This window comes from Vairimorpha ceranae, assembly GCF_000988165.1.
Source record: "Vairimorpha ceranae strain PA08 1199 chromosome Unknown NODE_30, whole genome shotgun sequence".
NCBI lineage: Eukaryota > Fungi > Microsporidia > Nosematidae > Vairimorpha > Vairimorpha ceranae.
In genome coordinates, this window is record NW_020169325.1 from 1 (window position 1) to 19016 (window position 19016).

The following is a 19016-nucleotide window of genomic DNA, read 5'->3' on the forward strand; positions in this document are numbered from 1 at the left end:
TACTGGAGAACTACTTCGCAAATCAATTTCATACATTTTAAATTTTTGTGGAACTACTGAAATTATTTTTAATGAATAAATAAAAGATATCCAAAATATTATGCTAAATTTGTGCATGGGCCTTTTTATTTTTTTATATTTATAGAAATTAACTTTTAAATATAAAATGTGTTGTGTCATATGCACGTATTTGTTTTACACAAAAATTTAATTATACTACTAGAAAATGTTTTTTTATTTCTTGTTAGTTTTGCCCATCATCATGGCCTTGCTAAAAATCGTAATTATTTTTTTTCTTTTAAGTTTTTATTATATTGTAAAGGTAAATTTTAATCTTTTAAAAAAATAAGTACAATCTTTTTTGTTAATTTATAAAATTTTTAATTTTTAAATTAAGTATTTTCTTTTTGATCATTGTCATTTAATAAATGTTTTGGTTTTGATGTTCATTGTTTTATAAAAATTACAAAAACTAAATTAAAGTTGGCTAATGGATAATTATATGTCTTTATAAATTATTTAAAATTCAAACAAAATTTTTTAAATCTTTCGTTCATTAAATAAATTAAATTTGGTATATGCTTAAAATGGAAATTATAAATTTTTATTAAGTTTAAAAATGTAATAATAATATATTATTTTGACTATAGATAAGATAAAAAAGTAATATCTTACAAAATACAGTATTTATTGTTTTGTTGCTTAAGCCTTTAATTTAAAAAACAAAAATTTTAATTATTTTTGTTTGTTTTTTAACACATAAGAACATTGTACAAATAATTTTTTAAATGTTTCAATCTATAGCAACTAATTTATAAATAAATGCTTTTTTTATATTCATGAAAAATAAATCTAAATTAATTTGTTTAACAAAAGATATATAAAGTATTTTAAAAAAGGAATTATAATATTATAATACGCTTTTTTTGTTTTCTAAGATAGGAAAACTATGTTTTCCATTGCAAAAAATAATATTTTTTAAAAAAAATTTTAAGGCTATAACAACTCCAACAGTAATTTTTAATATTTTAGTTAAGTATAAACTATCTGTATTCTTTTATTTTTTTAGACAAGAAGCTGGCCGTTTCTTGATAAGAAATATTCTTTCCTGTGGTTTTTAGACTACATTTTAAAATCTCCTTTTCACAGGCCTTAATTTGGTGTCTTGATTCAAATGTCTGGCTCTTTGGGGTCATTTTTAACACTTTGGAATGTATATATGCGGATTTTTAGGCCACTTGGGGCCCATTTTTTAGCCTTATAAGCAAATTTTAAAAGAATACCCCTTTTTTTTAAAAAAAAACGAATAGCAATTTTAACTAAAAATAAATTTTATTATGTTTGTATAAAAATCTTTTTTAACATTTTTTTTAACATATATCTGATTAAACTTCCATTAATGTCTTTTTTGGTTGAACTTCTTGCTGAGGTAGAACTTTTAGCTCCTTGCCAATTTCCTTCTATCGTATTTGTGTGGCAGTTATTAATATAGTTTACAAACTCTTTTGGGTGATTAACAGTTTTATGTTCTGCAAAATACTCTTTAAGCCTAGAATAGCTTAAATAACAACCATTGTGTATAAAAGAGTCCTTGCGACATATTTTAGTAATAATTCATTTAAAGTAGCAGCTTTTCTGTCTTTAACTGAGATCATAATAATTTTTCTTTATAGTGTTCTTTCAACCATACCGAAGACCCAAACACCTTCTACGCGGTGTCCTCGATGATAATTCACTTTTCCGAACTTACTCTCGTCTATCTCTACAATAATCCCAGATCCTCCTATTTTCCCTGTTGCTTCATAAACTTTATTTTCTATGCATAAGATGGTATTTAGATAACTTTTCTTACAAATCTTTGTCCTAGTTCAAGAAATTCACATATTGTTGTCTGTTTAGCTTTAGCAGACCAAAGTTTAATTATTAATAAAACGTCTATTACAGCCAGCTTTTTATAATAAAATGGTGTATTTTCTAATAGTGAAAATTTTTTTCTACACTTCAACCATGTAAACCTATGAAGAAATCTCTCACTATTATATAACTTACTATTAGAATTACATCTTATGCGTAAAATGGGTAGAGTTGTGATTATATTTGTAAAAATATTCAAAAGTTTTTGTTCTCGTCCTGCCATTTTAGGGGGTATTTTTTTAAAAATTTGCTTATAAGGTTAAATGGGCCCCAAGTTGCCTAAAAATCCGTATATATGCTTCAATTTGGAGGCAAAGTCTATTTTTTCTTTATAGATTTTGTGATCTTTGTTATTACATCTTTCCAGATAATCACGTATAAAAATATTTTTGTCTTAAATTTTCAGCTAGATCCAAAGCGATAAGCTAGCAAATCATACTGATATATTTCTTTCAACTTCAATTATTCTCATATTGTTGAAAGTAGTTTTTTAATTTTGATGTTGAAAATTTTCGCGATTACTTACAATAAAAAATGCCGTGTTTATTATATTTAATCTTATTATTTTGACAATAAAATTTTTTTTTGCGACATTTCAGAATTGTTTCTTAATTATTTGATTATAATTAATTTTGTCGAGAGTTGTGATTCAAAGATGAAACATATTTTTTATGTCTCACAAGTATAAATACGTCAGTTGTATATTAACTAAGATAAGAAAAATAAGAATACTTTTAATGTATAATTCTAGTTCATGTTTTAATCTAATACAAGGCTAACTAAAAAGATATAAAAGAAAATAATATTTCAATAACATGGCAAATGAAGACATATTCAACAAAATTTTTTGCGATACTTAAATTTATTTCTTAGTTCTTTGACTACTATATACATTGTAATGTTCAGAATGATAGCCCTTTTCTAAAAAATACTTTTTAAATATAATTTTTTTACAAAAACAATTTAATTTATTTGTTATAAATTTCATAAGTTTTTTAACATTTGTTTCTTATGTTTCGCTTCATTATTTTTATAACTTTTTAAAAAAGCTAGATATATATTTTTTGTCATAGTTGTTAGAACAAATATGTATAAAAATATGTGGCTAAATACAATGGAATAATATTGTAATTTATATTATAAATAAGAAAAAAATTATATTTATTTTTATTTTTAAAGACTTGTACAATTTAATGATAATTTTTACCTCATAATAATGTTTTAGGCTTTAGTAAGTGGACAATAAACATATGCATTTTTACTTGCCTATTAAAATATTTTTCTCCTAAACACAAAAGTCAAAATGGAGTAGAAGCAAAATTTAAAATTATACGTAATTTAAGATAATTATCTATACAAATTTAAACATTCAATAGCTTTTTTTTGTTTATAGTAATTTAGAAAATTTAAAATGTATGTATCAGACGGAAAATTTTTTTAAAGAAAAAAAAAATTTAGAAAGCGCTAAAAGTCTCTTTAACATCGATATTTCAAGGGAATATGACAGAAACAGTAGTCATGTTCGTTTTTTAAAAGGTGTCCTATAATATAAATTTGTTTTTTGTACAAAATTCAATATGTTTATTTTGCTTGTCCTAATTTAAATTAATGTTATATCTTCTATCTTTGTTGGTTGTTGCTAAAAAATCTGTAGAAAATTGCATGTTTATTATTGATAATTTTCTTAAATAGTTATGTTTAAAATAATGTTTAAGATTACATGACTTAATTAATTGCAACCGTATAATCTGCTAAAACATATGTATTGTTTATGATTTGTCAGCAGGACCACAAAAATCTTTATGCATGTGTTTTGTTTTAAATTACTAAATAATTTCTTTTATTATAGATATAATTTGCTATAGGCACCTTATATACGATTTATTAACTAAATAAAATCAAGGAATAAAGCACAAAAGTATTGGCTTTTGCTTAGAGAAATAAACCCTTAATTGATGCAACTCGTTTTTAATAAAAAATACAAAGAATTTTACAAATCAAAAAAAGAAGAACAAAAATTTAATAAAAATTTTCCTTACCTTTTAAAATATACTAGCTAAAGCTATCCCGTTTAAAACGGGACCACGAATACGATACATGCTTTTTTCATAAATTATGTGTATATGTCTTTGTTTATGTATGTATCCTTTTAAATTTGATAATTGTATTTTTTAAATAAATAAATTTAGTAATGGCGCACATTTTGCAATTTGAACAATTGAATGAAACTTAAAAAAATACATTTAAAATATTAAGCTGTCCATTATAAAGATAGCTATAAAAAAATGTTATTTCTTTAAAAAAACATTTCTCATAATTTTTAAAAAGGAAGGGTTAAAAAATAAATAAACTTTTAGATTCAAACTTTTTATATATATTGATGATAGATGATGATGATTTCGATACAAAATTTTTAAATTTTAATAACTACTTCTGCAAACTCTTCTTTGCTTTTTCTAATAATAAATCTTCTTTTAAAGGCGTTTTGAATTAACCATTCATCTATATGGCTGCGATTAGTCTTGTATTCTTTCGCATAGAGCTTTTCATATGCGCCCAGAATACCTCAATATTGTTTTTATGTATACCATTTTCTCCCTTTAATAGTAACGAATGATTTACCTGATGATGTTCTACTCCCAAAGCATAATCAGTAGACCGATATGATAAATTTCTATTTGTAAAAAGAATGCCTCCATCGATTATGAAGCCACGCATAGCTGCAATAAGTGTAAAAATAGTTCTATCTTAAATTATTACCAAAAGAAATTTCGTGAGGGTGTTCTATCAATGCCAAAAAGGAATTAAATTGTGTCAATGACAATATCGTCTGTCCTTGTAGGACACCGAATTACCACACGCCTTGATAATACTCTCTCGTCAAACTCGACAATGATACCTGATCCATTTAAAAGAATGGGCCTTTGTTAGATATAAACCCTATGTGTATCTAGCAGTAAAAATTTATATTTTGCTTAGTAGAATCAGATACAAATAAGAAATGACACAATTTATTAATATTCGTATCAAGCATTAGTATATAAAACAGCTGCACAACATCCGTTAAAAGGATGAGAACGACATAAAGTATTGTCTTTTTTGACACTTGAGCTTAAAACACCTGTAAAAAATCGAAGTCGAACCATTTACTAACTCCTTTAATAACCATTTTGTATCATAGTTTTCACATTCAATTACTAAAGGAATAATATTTTTAAAACTAAAAACTCTCTTAAATCATCAATGTTAAAAAAAATTTATCTTTTATCTCTATTCCCATTAAGATAAAAAGTTATACAAATAAAATGGATAAAGCATAAACTTTTCTTGTGGCATAGAAAGGTTGAAGAAAAGACACATAATATTAGACATTAGTATTTAAAAGTCACATTATACTAAAAATTTCCAGTTTTTTATAGGTTGCGCAATGTATAAATGAAGATCATACAGAAAATTAAGTATTGGGTCACACTCAAAAAGGGTTGTAAAACTATACAAATTTGCTTTTCTTTCGATAACAGTCCACAAGGGAAAATTTTTTTTTTTTTAAATTTATACTGTTTTTTTAGAATATTTTACCCTTATTTTTTAACAAAAAATGTCAACAGTTATCAAAAAAAGACCCATAATGTTAACTATTTTTATATTACTTTCAGATTTGATATTACATCTTTCTTCTTGGAAAAATAATGTTAGCGTTGTAAAAAAATTATTTATTTTACAAAATTAAGGTAGATATTTACTAAGTGAATTGGTTAAACATAAAATTTCCAGGCATTTTCTGTAAACTTTGCACAATTTAATATATATGAAGTATCTATATTGATAAAAGATCTCTAGCATGTTGTCAATAGTTTTTTATAAAATTTTTATTTACATTTAATTTTCGTTCATCTGTTTGGCTAGATCGTCGGTTGCTCATTATCCTCTTTGCTTGTTTAATTAAATAAGGGTATTTTTTATGTTTATAATTTAAATTGTTAGTCAACAAACAAACACCAATTAAATTTTGTCGTCCCCTCTATTGAGGTGCACACAACGAAGTACATGTTCTAATATAGAATAAATATGTTTGTTATTATAGTAATTTTGCCGTGCCTAGACGGTAACGTGCGGTTGTTGAGGAAAGAGATGTAACTTAATTTGTTGCAAAGGATAGTCACTAAGGCGAGTATATTTTATTTAATAAAATTTTTTAAATACTTTTTATATCAATGAAAAAGCACGATGATTGTAGAGAGGATCAATAATTGCCGTAGTCGGAGTTGTTACAATCATTTGGTTGTAAATGATTGGTCATTAGCTTGAAGCGCGAAAATTTCGATTATAAAATAGGGTTCTTTCCTTGTGATCCCTCTATCTTGCTGTTTCATGAAACTTATTGTTTTTCCATAAATTATTTTTTTTATAAAATTCAAGGAAAGTCATTTTGGTTATTTTATCTATCTTGTGGGATACCACAATTTACTTAATTATGTGCTATTGATTATATTAATGCATTTTAAAATTTTTATACCTACTAAAAACAAAAAAAGCTTTTATTTTTTTTAAAACAGAATATATATAATGGTTGCCTAAGATGAAATATTAATACAAAAAAGTTTATTTTATGTCTTTTTGTGGAGGAAAATTAATCGTGCTTTTAATAATAATAATAACTTTAAAACTTATTGATTAATTTTTATTAGAGAAACATCAGTTCATTAGATCTTATTTTAAGTACAGCTGAAGAATCGTTAATATTTATTACTGGTTTTAAAAAGGACAATCAAGAAAATTTATTCCTTTAACAAAAATTTTGATTTATATAACTTACTAATATATAGGAAACTTCAACCTGTTTATTCTTATAATATTTAAAACTTTTAAAGTATTTTGTTTATTACTAATGTGTTATAATTTTTTACATTAACATTTTGTCCTATAAAATTTAGAATGTAAATAAATTAAATACAATTCTGGCTCTAAAAACAATTATAAACTTATTTACACACAAAAAAATTAAGTAGAATTATTTATGTACTATCAAAATATCATATACGACATTTAAGAATAAAGATTTTTAATCAATTAACCTATATTCTTATCTTGCAAATTAAACAAATAAATTAAAAGATGCACAATAGATTTTTACTAGTAAATTTTTTCAAATTAATTTAAAATGGCTTTATTTTGGAAATTATTCTATTATTGTAGTTATTTTTTAAATATAAAAAATTTTAAATTGTAGGTTATAAATGTTAAAGAAGCAAAAAATTTGTTGTTTTGTTTTTTATAGCATCTATTTATTATTAAATTATAAATTTGAAATTTTTTTTTTGATTGAATTTAGTGAATTTTTTTAATTAAAATAAAACCTTAAATTAAAAATATGTCTTGTTGTTTTATACAATAATTGGCAATTTAAACATAATTTCTACAAAAAATCAATAATATTACAGATGATAAAGTCAATAATATTACAGATAATAAGATGACTTGGTATTCAAAACGTCAATTCGTTTTAAAGTAAAAATTCTTAAAAACTATGTATTTTTAACCTAAATCTTTTTTAATATCTTATAGAATATTATCATATTCTGTACAAAAATTTATAACAAATTTAAAATTTTGCATCATTTTATTAAAACTTTATCCCAAATTTTTTAGATATTGTAGTTTTGTTTTACAAAAATTAAAAAACAATTTTAAAGTATTTTTATAAATTTGATCATTTTTTTTAAAAGTATAAAATAAATATTATCTCTCCCTTCATGAATGTTAAATTTTATTTGATTGTATTTTTTTTGTTATATCTACAAAAATGCACCATGAAAACAAAAGAAAATTTGAATACGGAAACACAAAATACTTCTAGCACTTTACAGATCCAATCTGATATTTATGAACGAAAACTTAGAATATTTTGTAAAGTGGAATCTAGAATTGTTTATTTAGTATCATTTGCACTCATCAGTATAGTTGCATCATTTCTTCTTGGATTTTCAATATACAAAAAAGTATTTCTATGTGCATATTTAGCTAGTGTCGTCTTGATAGTTGATGGCATATTATTAGCTATCTATTATTTCTTACTAAAATATTGGGGAAGTAAGGTAATAAAAAGTTCTTGGGTCTAATAAAGAAGCTTTTAAGTTGAACCGTATTTAAATATTTTGAATTTTTTATTGGATTAATAATATTTTTTAATACATTTTATTTTTTAGCGAGCATCGCAAAATACAATTGTTTGTCAAGTTTAAAGCTTATCTAATTTTTTTTTAAACGTCTAAATTTTTAACATTAAGATGACACTATCATATAAAGTCGTGTCATTTATTTCAACTTATGCAAGGTGTAATTAATAAAAATTATCCATAACAAAACGTCAAATACAAAAAATCTGTCGACATAGTTTTTTTGCTTACTTTCAAGCCAAACAAAGATTTTGCTTAACACACAATTAATAGTTATAAATGAACCTTTTCAATTCTACTTTTCAAATTCGTCAAGTTTACACGTTAACATTTTTTGGATTTTTACTGGATATACAAATTATCATTTTATTAATAAGGCCATTGTAAACATTTTTTGCACAAAGAATGACTTATACCTAAATAAAATTATACTAACGTTTAGATACATCTGCCTTGTCCTTGATATTCCTCTATCATAATTTTTAGAAGGTTTTTGTTTTTTTTAAAATACTTAAGATAAATATTAATATATGCAGTGATCTTTTAATTTTAAAGAATTTTTTATGATACATAGTTATTACGTATTTTTGAGGTAAGTACATATGGAGTAATACAAGTGCCAATAAACAAGTAAGAAACAATTGTATACCAGAATATCATACTTTTTTATAGTATCTATTTAACCTATTTTTAGATTCTATAATTTTGGTAAATTATATTCTAAATATCTTCATTTTTTGTCTAAAACTAACCCCTTTGCGCAAACTCGTAAGAAAATTAGTTTTAGGCAAAAAATAAAGATATTTTTACATATTTGCGCATTATAATTTGTTAAAAATTTTTTAAAGAAATATATAAATTATAAAAAACAAAGCCAGTGTATTTTGCTTTATATTTTTACTGGCCATTAAAAATTCTTTACTTAAAATAAAATCAACAAAGAAGTATGAAATTACACAAAAAACAATATTTTAAATGTTTTAAATTACAACTTCGTCGTACCTTGGCGGTAACGTGCGGTTGTTGATAAATGAAATGTATAGAGATTTGTCGTACAAGTTAGTCATAAAAACGTATATTTTTGTTTATTAAAAACTTCTTTAAATACTTTTTTTTATCAAGGAAAAAGCCAATTGTTTATGGAGAGAAATAATGGCATTTATTAGAGTTGTTAGAATTATTCGATTGTAAAGGATTGGTCACTAGTTTCGAGCGTGACAAACTGTACTATAATAGATATTGTCTATTAAAAATAACAATATTAATTTTTTGATAGTTCTGATAACTTTTTAAAGTTTATGGTTGATTATCAGTTAAATGAAAAAAAAACTAAGAAAAATACTAAAACATCTTTTATTACAATGATATGCATTAGCGTTTTTTTATTTAATCATCTCTTCTTACTCTTTTCTTTTGTGATTGAAATTTTTAAAACGGAATGTGAAAATTGGGAAACTAAAATACCCTTTAGTCAAATTTATAAAAGCACTTAATTAAAAAGTATAATTATAAAACTAATGATATGTAAATTAGCAGATATACTAAATTTGGCAAATGATGTTTTCATTTAAATTTATATTTTTTTAATTAAAAAAATATACTATTTTTAGTTAAAAAAGTAAGCATTTTTAACCATTTGATTTAATAAAATTTTAGTAGTTTTACTAAATTTTTAAAAAATACTTTAATTGAAAATTTAGTAGAAGTATTTTAGCTCCTTATATGAAATTTAACCAATTTATTACAATATTTTTATTATTAAAAATTTTTAAATTTGCTTTAAATACTAATCCGGATCAAAGAAAAAAAACAAGACTTATTACCACTTTTAAGAAAATTAGATCTGATATTTTTGATAAGCTGGAAAATCAGTTTAATATGTCTTCTAGATATTTCTTTTTTTTACATTTACAATTATCTTTTTAGTTTCATCAATAGTTCTTTGTTATTCAATATACAAAAAATTGTTTTTTATTGCATATGTCACTGCTGCTATTTTAATGCTTGATTTCATTTTTTTACTTTTTTGTATCATTTTTTATAGGTTTTTTAGCAGCAGTAAAATAAAATTGTCACCAGCTTAAATAAAAAAAATAAATGAATTATTTTAATTTGATCACAAAATATTTTAAATATCGTTATTTGCAAGATATTAAATTAGTTAAATTGTTTATTGCTAGTTAAAGCTTGCCAGTTTAAAAGGCAATGTTGAGATATTAGGTTACATTTATATTTATCTCAGTATAGAGTTCAAAAAATAACAATAAAGTATAACTTGAAAATTCTATTTAAATTAATAAAATATTCTTGCATCTAAATGGTTTTTTTACAATAATAGTAAAATAACATACAATATTTTTACGTTAATTTAATTCCTTTTAAATACTTTTTATTTGCAAAAAAGGTATTTATTGCTTAAAAGTTTTAAATTAATACAAGATGATAAAATGAACATACGAGAAAAATCACAAATTTTGATTAAAAGTTTTAAAGCATAAATGTAAAGTTTTCTAATAATAAGAAATAAAAATCATACGTCTAATATCACTTTAAACTGCCAATGAAACTTGTTCTTAATTTGTATTTCTAAAGTATAAAAAAAATTATAATATATTTATTCTTTATTATAAAACATTGCACAAAATTTATTATTAAAGTTTATATGTTAACTTTGCATTTAACATCTTCACTTTAACAACAAATAGATGTAAAATGACTTTTACATTTTTTAATTGCAAATAAGACAAAAATGGATATTAAATTTTAATATAAACTTTTCAAGTTAATTTACAAATTTTCATTATTTATAACTATTTCTTTTACTGTAAAAATTTAAGTAGCTGAAAAAAATTAACTTTAAAATTTTGTATTGACATTTAAGATGCCACGGTTTTCTTTATATTCTATATTTTAATAATTTTAACTTTGGAATGTCTAACATATTTTCTTAAAAAAACCAATTATTACCAAAAAATTTTAATTTATACACCATTACGAATCTCACAATCGCTATAATGTCTAAGTCCTTCCTCAAAAATCTTAAAATCAAAAGTTTGTCTTTTAAAAATTATTTCCGCTACGCTTATAGGTTTATAATACTGTAAATTAAACTTAAAAATATAATCTAGTAGAAAAACTAAATCGTATTGAATATCATTCTCTTCAAAGTCTATAAGCGAATTTGGTAAAAACTTACGAATCTTTATTTTTAAGTCTTGAGATAGCGTACCGATGTTATTTAAAATTAAAATTTTTTTGGGGGTCTTTTTGAAAGGCAACATTTAAGGGTATAAAACTAAATATTTTTATTTTTCTCGTCAAATGCGATCAATAGGCTAACAATACAAAGCTCTAAATTAGTAGTATTGTTACTTGCTACTTTATTAAATTCTTTGGCAAAAGAAGGATTTGATTTTGTAATTTCGATACACCATCTTTTAATTTCTGGAAATCTGGAAGAATATAAAGCCCCTATTTTTGAAAAATAATAAACAAGAAATCTTGACTGATATTCTTTATCATCTTTATAATTATTTTGTAAAACTTTTTTAATTGTTTTAATAAAACTATTTAAATTATTAATTTCTTTACTGGATAATAAATTGTTAAAAATCTTGATGTTTTTTAGTAAAACGTCCAATAAAAGCATTAGTCCATTAATATCATCTACATTCACTTTGGTATGTCTTTTGAAAATATCAATAGTCTCATTGTCTACACCTGTCCTATTAAAGCGTGTAATAGTGTAAATCACAACGGGCGTAAGAATAATAGCCCCTAAAATGAAAAACATGGCCTGACAAAAAACAAAATTTAAATTAATAAAAGGAGAATATTTAAAATACTATTTATTTACTATTTTAATTACTATTTATTTGTGCATTTAAAATACTATTTATTTACTATTTTAATTACTATTTATTTTTGCATTTAAAATACTATTTATCTATATATCAACCACACTTTCGTTATCTTCCGATTTTTTAGAACTAATTATACGACAAACATCTTCATAAGACTTTTTATGGTCATCATTCTCTGTAAGTTTATTTTTAAAAATCTTTATCATCCATGCTACAGTACCATTAGTCCATCCAAATCCTTCCTGTGACTCATATTCACCACCTTGTCCTTTTTCACCGACCAATAAACAGTTATATTTTTCATGAAAATCTTTATTAGTGCCCAATCCTTTATAAACACTTCTATAAAAAGATTTAGCAACGTGCAAAGCTACGTCAAAATCTTTATTAATCATGTATTCAACAAACATTTGTGTCAGTGGTGCCCAAACATTTGGAAAGTCCCACTGTTGTCCATTCTCATCTTTAGCCGATTCTATATTTGATACAGGAATACCACCAGGATAGCTAAATAACTCTTTTTTATACATATCTAATATATCATATAAGTTGCCTTCAGGCATCTTAATGTTCACAAACAGCGGAGTTATATTAGAAAAAAAGAAAGCCTTGCTATGAGTCTTAGTAACTGCATTATAATCAAGCCATACTTTTTGTTCTTGATTCCATAATATTGAATTAATAGCGAATTCCCTTTCTAAAATATAATTTTTAAACAGTAAAATTTTTTTTCTAACTTCTTCTTTAGGGTCTTTCGCAGAACTGTTAATTGTTTTTTCTGAATCATTTATAACCGTAGAAGTATCGAAGGTAGCAGAAGCTTCTTTTTTTTCAAGTTTTTTTTCATTCAAAAATAATATAATTTTTTCAGTAATTAACATGTAAACATTTAAATCTACAGGAATAATATCTCCAGTACTAATGTTCTCTAGTTTACCACCGCCATTAAACCATCTTGCACTAAAATCCCATCCAGATTCAGCACCTGCCCATAGCTCTTTAAATTTATCACTAAATTCAAAATCTTCTTTGAATGATTCTGGGCGAGGAATGTTAATTTTAGTTATTTTATATCGGTTTAGTCTAAAATCTTTATCAAAATGTCTATTTTCCATCCACCAATTGTATTCTTTTTCTAAACTTTCAAGACCTTCCTCGAGTATCCATTCGCGGTGTATATTAGCATTATAAAGTCTTAACAGCATTTGACTGAAAAAAGGAGGCTGACTTCTACCCAAATAATACTGTCTAGTTCCGTTTGGCATATACCCAAATTTATCTATTAAAAAAGCGATTGATTGTGTAAGTTCAAATGCATATTCATTCATGTTACAACTTAATAAACCTATAAGTATCCAGTATGAGTCCCAATAATAAGCTTCTTTAAATCTACCACCAGGAACGAAATAAGTAAACGGAAGCGTAATTTTGTTATACAAATCGTTTTCTTTTATATTTTCAGATTTCAATAGTTCAAATATCTCTTTTTTCTTATTTTTACTATTTTGATCAACCGAAGATTTAATTTTTAAAGTGTCATTGGCCTCTTCAAATTTATCAGTATTACTAAATGAATCTCTACGTGCATAAATATACCATTTCTCATGTATTAACGTAAATACTTCTTTAAGCTGTTCATCTAAATCTTTTACAAAATCTGGATCACTACCAGTAACTAGAAATGGTATATTTTGTCTGTCATCCTCTTCTACAAAAAAAGTTTCTACAAAATTCAATAGCTTATCTTTTATGGTAGCTAAGTCATCTACATCTTTTACAAGTTTTTTCAAAGCATTATGAGTAAACTTTAATTCAAATTTCATATGCATATCTGCAAATTTTTTACTATCAGTTTTATCAAAAACATGAAATTGCAGTATTTCTGATATCTCTTGATATTCTATTGTGTGAAAGTAGTTACAAAGGACTGCTGTCATAAAAATAATGGGTAGCATTTTTTTTTATATATAAAGTAAAAAAAAAATTAATATATTTTTTTATGTATCATAGTTATTAAAATTGTAAACCAGTAAGATTTATGTTTTATTCTGACAAGTAATTTTTTATAGAAACTTTTATTTATTCAATGTAAAATTTTTACCATTTATGGAAAATTTCCATTTAAAGATTTTATAAAAAATGTATGTAGTTTAAAACATGATAGTTTAGAAATGATCTAGCAAATAAAATTTAATCAAGAATAAAATAAATTGATTTGTTATTTTAATTTAAGCTTAATTTTACTTTAATTTAAGTATTGGATAAAAAATATCTTAATTTGGAATTATAATTGCTAAAATAAATAATTTGTTAAAAAAGTTATGTTTTTTTAATCAAAATATCTTAGTACAATAAATTATTAAAAAAACCAAACTTTTATGTATTTTATTACAGTGATTAACATATACCCAATTGACTTAAAGTTTCACACTTCAATATTTTCATGTGATGTAAAATAAAACAGTATCTTAAGTTGTGTAAAATTAATATTATAAAATTTTTACTGACAATTGACATTTAAATATTTTTTAATGTAACAAATTTTCCTTGTACCTTAATTTGAAAATACTAAATGTTCAAATTCAAACTTTCATATATTTATTATCTGTGTAAAATTGATGAATTCAAAAATAAATATAAAAATTTTGTATTAATATTATGATGTGTATGTAATCTGAAAATTTTGTAATTAAGAACGCTATTAGAATCTGACGAACTGACATTTCACCAAAAAGAATTAATTAATACATAAATATAAAAAAAGAAATGAAATTTATAGAATAAAACATTGTGCATGAAGAATTTAATATAATTTTATACTTTTACAATTACCAAGCTATTTTTATAAAATGTAATAAATTTTTAAATGGTTAATCAATGAATAAAGATATAATAGATGTATAGTATAAAAAAAATGTACATTTTTTTGAAACTAATATAAGTAACTTTTAACTTTTTTATAAATTTACATAACATCAAAAATATAGTTGTTGTTACCTAATAAGTGCTTATTAGAAAAATGAGTTTATTTAAAAATGTAAATATATATTTGAAATGATAAATATCTTAAGCCACGAAACACATTGATATTTGACATGAGTCTTGCTGCTGAATAATAGTTAAGAAATATTTTAATTTATAAATACATTTTTACAATCAAAAGAATAATATTGAAATAAAATTGTACTCTTAGATTCAAGATATTTTTTTAAATATGCGTGTATTATACATATTGCAAGCTTAACAAAAAACTGGCCAGTGTTACACCAGCTCATCCAAGTAAGTGGTACTCGCTGCTAGGTTTCCCTTCTGACGCACTCCCCACTAATTTAATCCACCATTAAACTCCCCTACGGAAATCTAAGGATAGCACATGGCGACCAGTACAGACTGACTTAACTGCCGATTTGTGTCGAGTTTCCTCAGACACTTTTATGGGTCACGAAAATATTTATATCTTTTTTTATAAAATAAGAATGTGATTGTGGGTATTTTAAATAAATTTAATCATAAGTAGTAACATTGCATTCAACTACCACTATAAATTGTTTTAATAATAAGTAAATAAATATGAATTTTTAACTACAATTACACAACCATAGATTACAACATGAAAGTGTCCATTTGGCTAAACATTCCTTCGATTTATTTTAATCTTACATTTTATGCATATTTTTTTACCCTTAAAATGGCCACACAAATAAACATTAAAAAAGCTGGTAAAGTAAAAAATCAAACACCTAAAGTAGCTAAGCAAGAAAAACAGAGAGCCAAAACAGGAAGATGTGCAAATAGAAGGAAATTTGAAGCAAGATTAGAAATGGGATATTTTGAGTGTAATGGAAAGATGAAGTTAAATCTTAAAGCATAAAATAAATTTTATTTATTAAATTTTTTTAGTTCTACAAAAAATTGGATGCATTTTGTAAAATACAAAATAGACTTTATCTTTGTTTAGTTTTTTAGTTCTACAAAAAATTGGATGCATTTTGTAAAGACAAAATAGATTTTATCTTTAATTAGTTTTTTATTTTGTGCACTACAAAAGATTAAGCGCAACTTGTAAAGCACAAAATAAATTTTATTTATTTTTGATTATTTTTTAAAAAAGAATTGGATGCATCATCTAAATAGATAAACTAAATTTTATTTATTTAAATTTTTTTATTTTTCTACCCCATGGCTAAAAAAATGATGCTTGAAGAAAAGCGTACCAAAATGTTGGAACTTTTTGATAAATACAAAACATTTTTTAAAATCCAAGAACTGGAAAAACTAGGAAGTAAAGAGAAGGGGATAGTAGAAAATACTATTAAAGATGTAGTATTAGGATTATTTTATGATGATCTTATATGTGGAGAGAAAGTAGGCACTAGTACTTATTATTGGTCTAATTACAATAAAAAATTACTTGAAGATATAAAAAAAATAAATAGCATAGATGCAGAAAATAAAGATCTTAGAAATAAAATTGAAAATATAAAAAATAGCATAGAAATAGAAAAAATAAATAAAAAAGTTACTAATGACAGAATTAATAAAATTAATGATAAAGAAAATTTAAGTAATAGATTAGAATTTATGATGGAAGATTTAGAAGATTTTAGTGAGTTATCTAAAGATCAATTTTTAGAGGTACAGAAAAAAGACATTGATCTTGTGAATGAGGTTAATAAAGTTACAGATAATATTTTTATAATACAAGATTATGTAAGTAAGAAGTTTAATATGGATAAGAAAGAAGTAAATAAAACATTTTATATTGATGATGAAATGGATTATGTTACATTAAAATAATAAAGATTGGCTGTGTATAACACATTTATAAAAGTGGAATGTATATAAGTAAATATATTAATTAGATATACATTTTGATAATCAACTATTAGATACGATAAATAAAAAATGAGGTAAATTGTTTGTACTACCTTTTTTATTAGTTTGTATTAAAATGTTAATTGCAGTTTTCACCCAATTTAATGCATATTTTTATTTCTATAAACTTTTCTTTTTAATTAAATAAATTTATTTCGCTACTTAAAATTACAATTTAATTTGTTCTTTTTAATACTGTTTGTTCATTTTAAATATATTGATATTTGAAACAATTTTTAAAATTTTCCATTTTTGTTTACCCTCCACATGAAAAATACCAAGAAATCGAAAAATAAAGTAGTTAAAGATAAACATACAAGAAATAAACATACAGAAAATAAACATACAATAGATGTAGACATAAATGATAAATATACACTCATGTATCCTAATTACCCCACTGATAAATCTCTATATGAACCTATGACCAGTCAATTATGTTTATATAAAGTGCCTAATAATAGACCAATAAGAATATATTGTGATGGTGTATATGATGTATTTCATTATGGCCATTCTAGAAGTTTAAAACAAGCTAAATATTTATTTCCTAATGTACATTTAATTGCTGGTGTAACATCCGATAAAATGACTGAGGAATACAAAGGCTCTACGTTATTTTCTGAAAATGAACGGGCTGAAAGTCTTAAGCACTGTAGATACGTAGATGAGGTTATAGAACACTGTCCATGGGTTATAACAGAAGACTTTATTCTAAAACATAACATAGATTTTATAGCACATGATGAGGCACCTTACAGACACGGCGATGTAGATGACATTTACAAGATCTATAAAGATAAAGGGATATTTATACCAATAATGAGAAGTAAAGGGATTAGTACCAGTAAAATAATTACTAATATAGTAAAAGATTATGATAAATATGTAATAAGAAATATAGAGCGAGGATGTACACCTCAAGAATTAAATATAAGCTTTTTACAATTTAATAGACTTAAATTGACTAAATTAATTAATTCTAAATTTAAACAACAAATAAATAATCTAATGGATGATATTAACAATATTAAGAGTGAGTTTAGATATGCGAATATGTACTGGGACATGGTTATAAATCGACTGGTGACACGATTTAAGCGAGAGAGAATTATTGAGCGGATTATTGAATTTATACGGTAAAATTATATTTGTACTTTTTAATAAAATGTATTTTATAAAAATGTGAAGAATTACACCCAGGTTTATTAAGTTTGTTATTTGTTCTTCTTTTCTTTTAAGTTATTTTCTGTATATCACTTTTTTTAAAATGAAATAGGTGCATTTGTACAAAAGGGAAGAATAATTTAGTTTTGTACGAAAATGAATAATTATTGTATTAGGCATGTAATTGGGGTCTTCTTTCGAATTTGTTTACATTTAATTTTTTTCAAAAGAAAGGCTAAAATATTATAAAGAAATAATAATATTACAAAAAATTAAATTTTTTTTGCTCATGTAGGCAGTTATCGAAAGAAAAACAAATATGTTTGGTTTTGCAAGTTCTCTCGATTACGACCCATCACCATACTTTTTTTTTATATATTCTTTTTCTACCCCCCACCCAATCTAACCTACCTACGTATCTAAGTTAACCTAAATCTAATTTACCACGTATCTAATTCAACTTAAATTTAACCTACATATCTAAGATATATATAATATTATTTTTATCTTTTTTATGTACCTTACTTCAGAAAACATGCATAAACATTATATTCTACTTGCTTGGCCTTTCAATCAATATATTTTTTTACCCTTTATGAGAATAAGGATTGAAGATAAAATTTTTATTTGTATGAACGAGTTAAAAATTTTTTTTTATCAAATACTATTATATCAACAACAGTGATTTGTGGTAATCGAAGAAAATTATGCCATTTAAATGGGATTAGTGGTTTATATGTGATACTGTATAGATGCTCTGAACGCAAATGTCAAAAGCGACATTATTTGTCTCGCTCTCAAATCCCTCTAACAGATGTAGTGCACTTGATTTATCTCCCCATGCTTGATACAAGCTATAGTCAGAATAATCATTTTTTGTTTGTATCCAACTCTACAATAGCAAGATATTAAGCTCTTTTCTGGATGAATACAGAGTCTATATCCAACAGAGACCCGTTCTCTTAGACAGATTAGGTATTATCTTTAAAGTTTACGAGAGTGTTTTATCAAGACGTGGGTT

At 23.9% G+C, this 19016-nt stretch overlaps 11 protein-coding genes across 11 annotated transcripts; 6 read left to right on the forward strand and 5 right to left on the reverse strand.

Moving 5' to 3' along the window:
- Window positions 1-180, reverse strand: AAJ76_30000180 (hypothetical protein; the record flags this gene model as incomplete). The annotated part of the gene is made up of 1 exon (XM_024474999.1): window positions 1-180. A coding segment is annotated over one exon (180 nt), but the record flags the coding sequence as incomplete, so codon positions are not given.
- A 1654-nt stretch (window positions 181-1834) lies between these two features.
- Window positions 1835-2137, reverse strand: AAJ76_300002137 (hypothetical protein; the record flags this gene model as incomplete). The annotated part of the gene is made up of 1 exon (XM_024475002.1): window positions 1835-2137. One exon carries the CDS (start codon window positions 2135-2137, stop codon window positions 1835-1837), a length of 303 nt encoding a protein of 100 aa, XP_024330882.1.
- Window positions 2138-3329: 1192 nt separating this feature from the next.
- Window positions 3330-3461, forward strand: AAJ76_300003330 (hypothetical protein; the record flags this gene model as incomplete). The annotated part of the gene is made up of 1 exon (XM_024475013.1): window positions 3330-3461. The coding sequence occupies one exon, from the start codon at window positions 3330-3332 to the stop codon at window positions 3459-3461; it is 132 nt and encodes a 43-aa protein (XP_024330883.1).
- A 4206-nt stretch (window positions 3462-7667) lies between these two features.
- Window positions 7668-8033, forward strand: AAJ76_300007668 (hypothetical protein; the record flags this gene model as incomplete). The annotated part of the gene is made up of 1 exon (XM_024475022.1): window positions 7668-8033. One exon carries the CDS (start codon window positions 7668-7670, stop codon window positions 8031-8033), a length of 366 nt encoding a protein of 121 aa, XP_024330884.1.
- Window positions 8034-11071: 3038 nt separating this feature from the next.
- AAJ76_3000011371 (hypothetical protein) lies at window positions 11072-11371 on the reverse strand (the record flags this gene model as incomplete). The annotated part of the gene is made up of 1 exon (XM_024474993.1): window positions 11072-11371. One exon carries the CDS (start codon window positions 11369-11371, stop codon window positions 11072-11074), a length of 300 nt encoding a protein of 99 aa, XP_024330885.1.
- Window positions 11372-11385: 14 nt separating this feature from the next.
- Window positions 11386-11883, reverse strand: AAJ76_3000011883 (hypothetical protein; the record flags this gene model as incomplete). The annotated part of the gene is made up of 1 exon (XM_024474994.1): window positions 11386-11883. One exon carries the CDS (start codon window positions 11881-11883, stop codon window positions 11386-11388), a length of 498 nt encoding a protein of 165 aa, XP_024330886.1.
- A 153-nt stretch (window positions 11884-12036) lies between these two features.
- On the reverse strand, window positions 12037-13908 carry AAJ76_3000013908 (alpha alpha trehalase precursor; the record flags this gene model as incomplete). The annotated part of the gene is made up of 1 exon (XM_024474995.1): window positions 12037-13908. One exon carries the CDS (start codon window positions 13906-13908, stop codon window positions 12037-12039), a length of 1872 nt encoding a protein of 623 aa, XP_024330887.1.
- Window positions 13909-15641: 1733 nt separating this feature from the next.
- AAJ76_3000015642 (40s ribosomal protein s30) lies at window positions 15642-15824 on the forward strand (the record flags this gene model as incomplete). The annotated part of the gene is made up of 1 exon (XM_024474996.1): window positions 15642-15824. One exon carries the CDS (start codon window positions 15642-15644, stop codon window positions 15822-15824), a length of 183 nt encoding a protein of 60 aa, XP_024330888.1.
- A 308-nt stretch (window positions 15825-16132) lies between these two features.
- On the forward strand, window positions 16133-16750 carry AAJ76_3000016133 (meiotic nuclear division; the record flags this gene model as incomplete). The annotated part of the gene is made up of 1 exon (XM_024474997.1): window positions 16133-16750. One exon carries the CDS (start codon window positions 16133-16135, stop codon window positions 16748-16750), a length of 618 nt encoding a protein of 205 aa, XP_024330889.1.
- A 345-nt stretch (window positions 16751-17095) lies between these two features.
- Window positions 17096-17971, forward strand: AAJ76_3000017096 (choline phosphate cytidylyltransferase; the record flags this gene model as incomplete). The annotated part of the gene is made up of 1 exon (XM_024474998.1): window positions 17096-17971. The coding sequence occupies one exon, from the start codon at window positions 17096-17098 to the stop codon at window positions 17969-17971; it is 876 nt and encodes a 291-aa protein (XP_024330890.1).
- Window positions 17972-18509: 538 nt separating this feature from the next.
- AAJ76_3000018510 (hypothetical protein) lies at window positions 18510-18680 on the forward strand (the record flags this gene model as incomplete). Its single annotated transcript, XM_024475000.1, has 1 exon — window positions 18510-18680. The coding sequence occupies one exon, from the start codon at window positions 18510-18512 to the stop codon at window positions 18678-18680; it is 171 nt and encodes a 56-aa protein (XP_024330891.1).
- Between the last annotated feature and the right edge of the window lie 336 nt (window positions 18681-19016).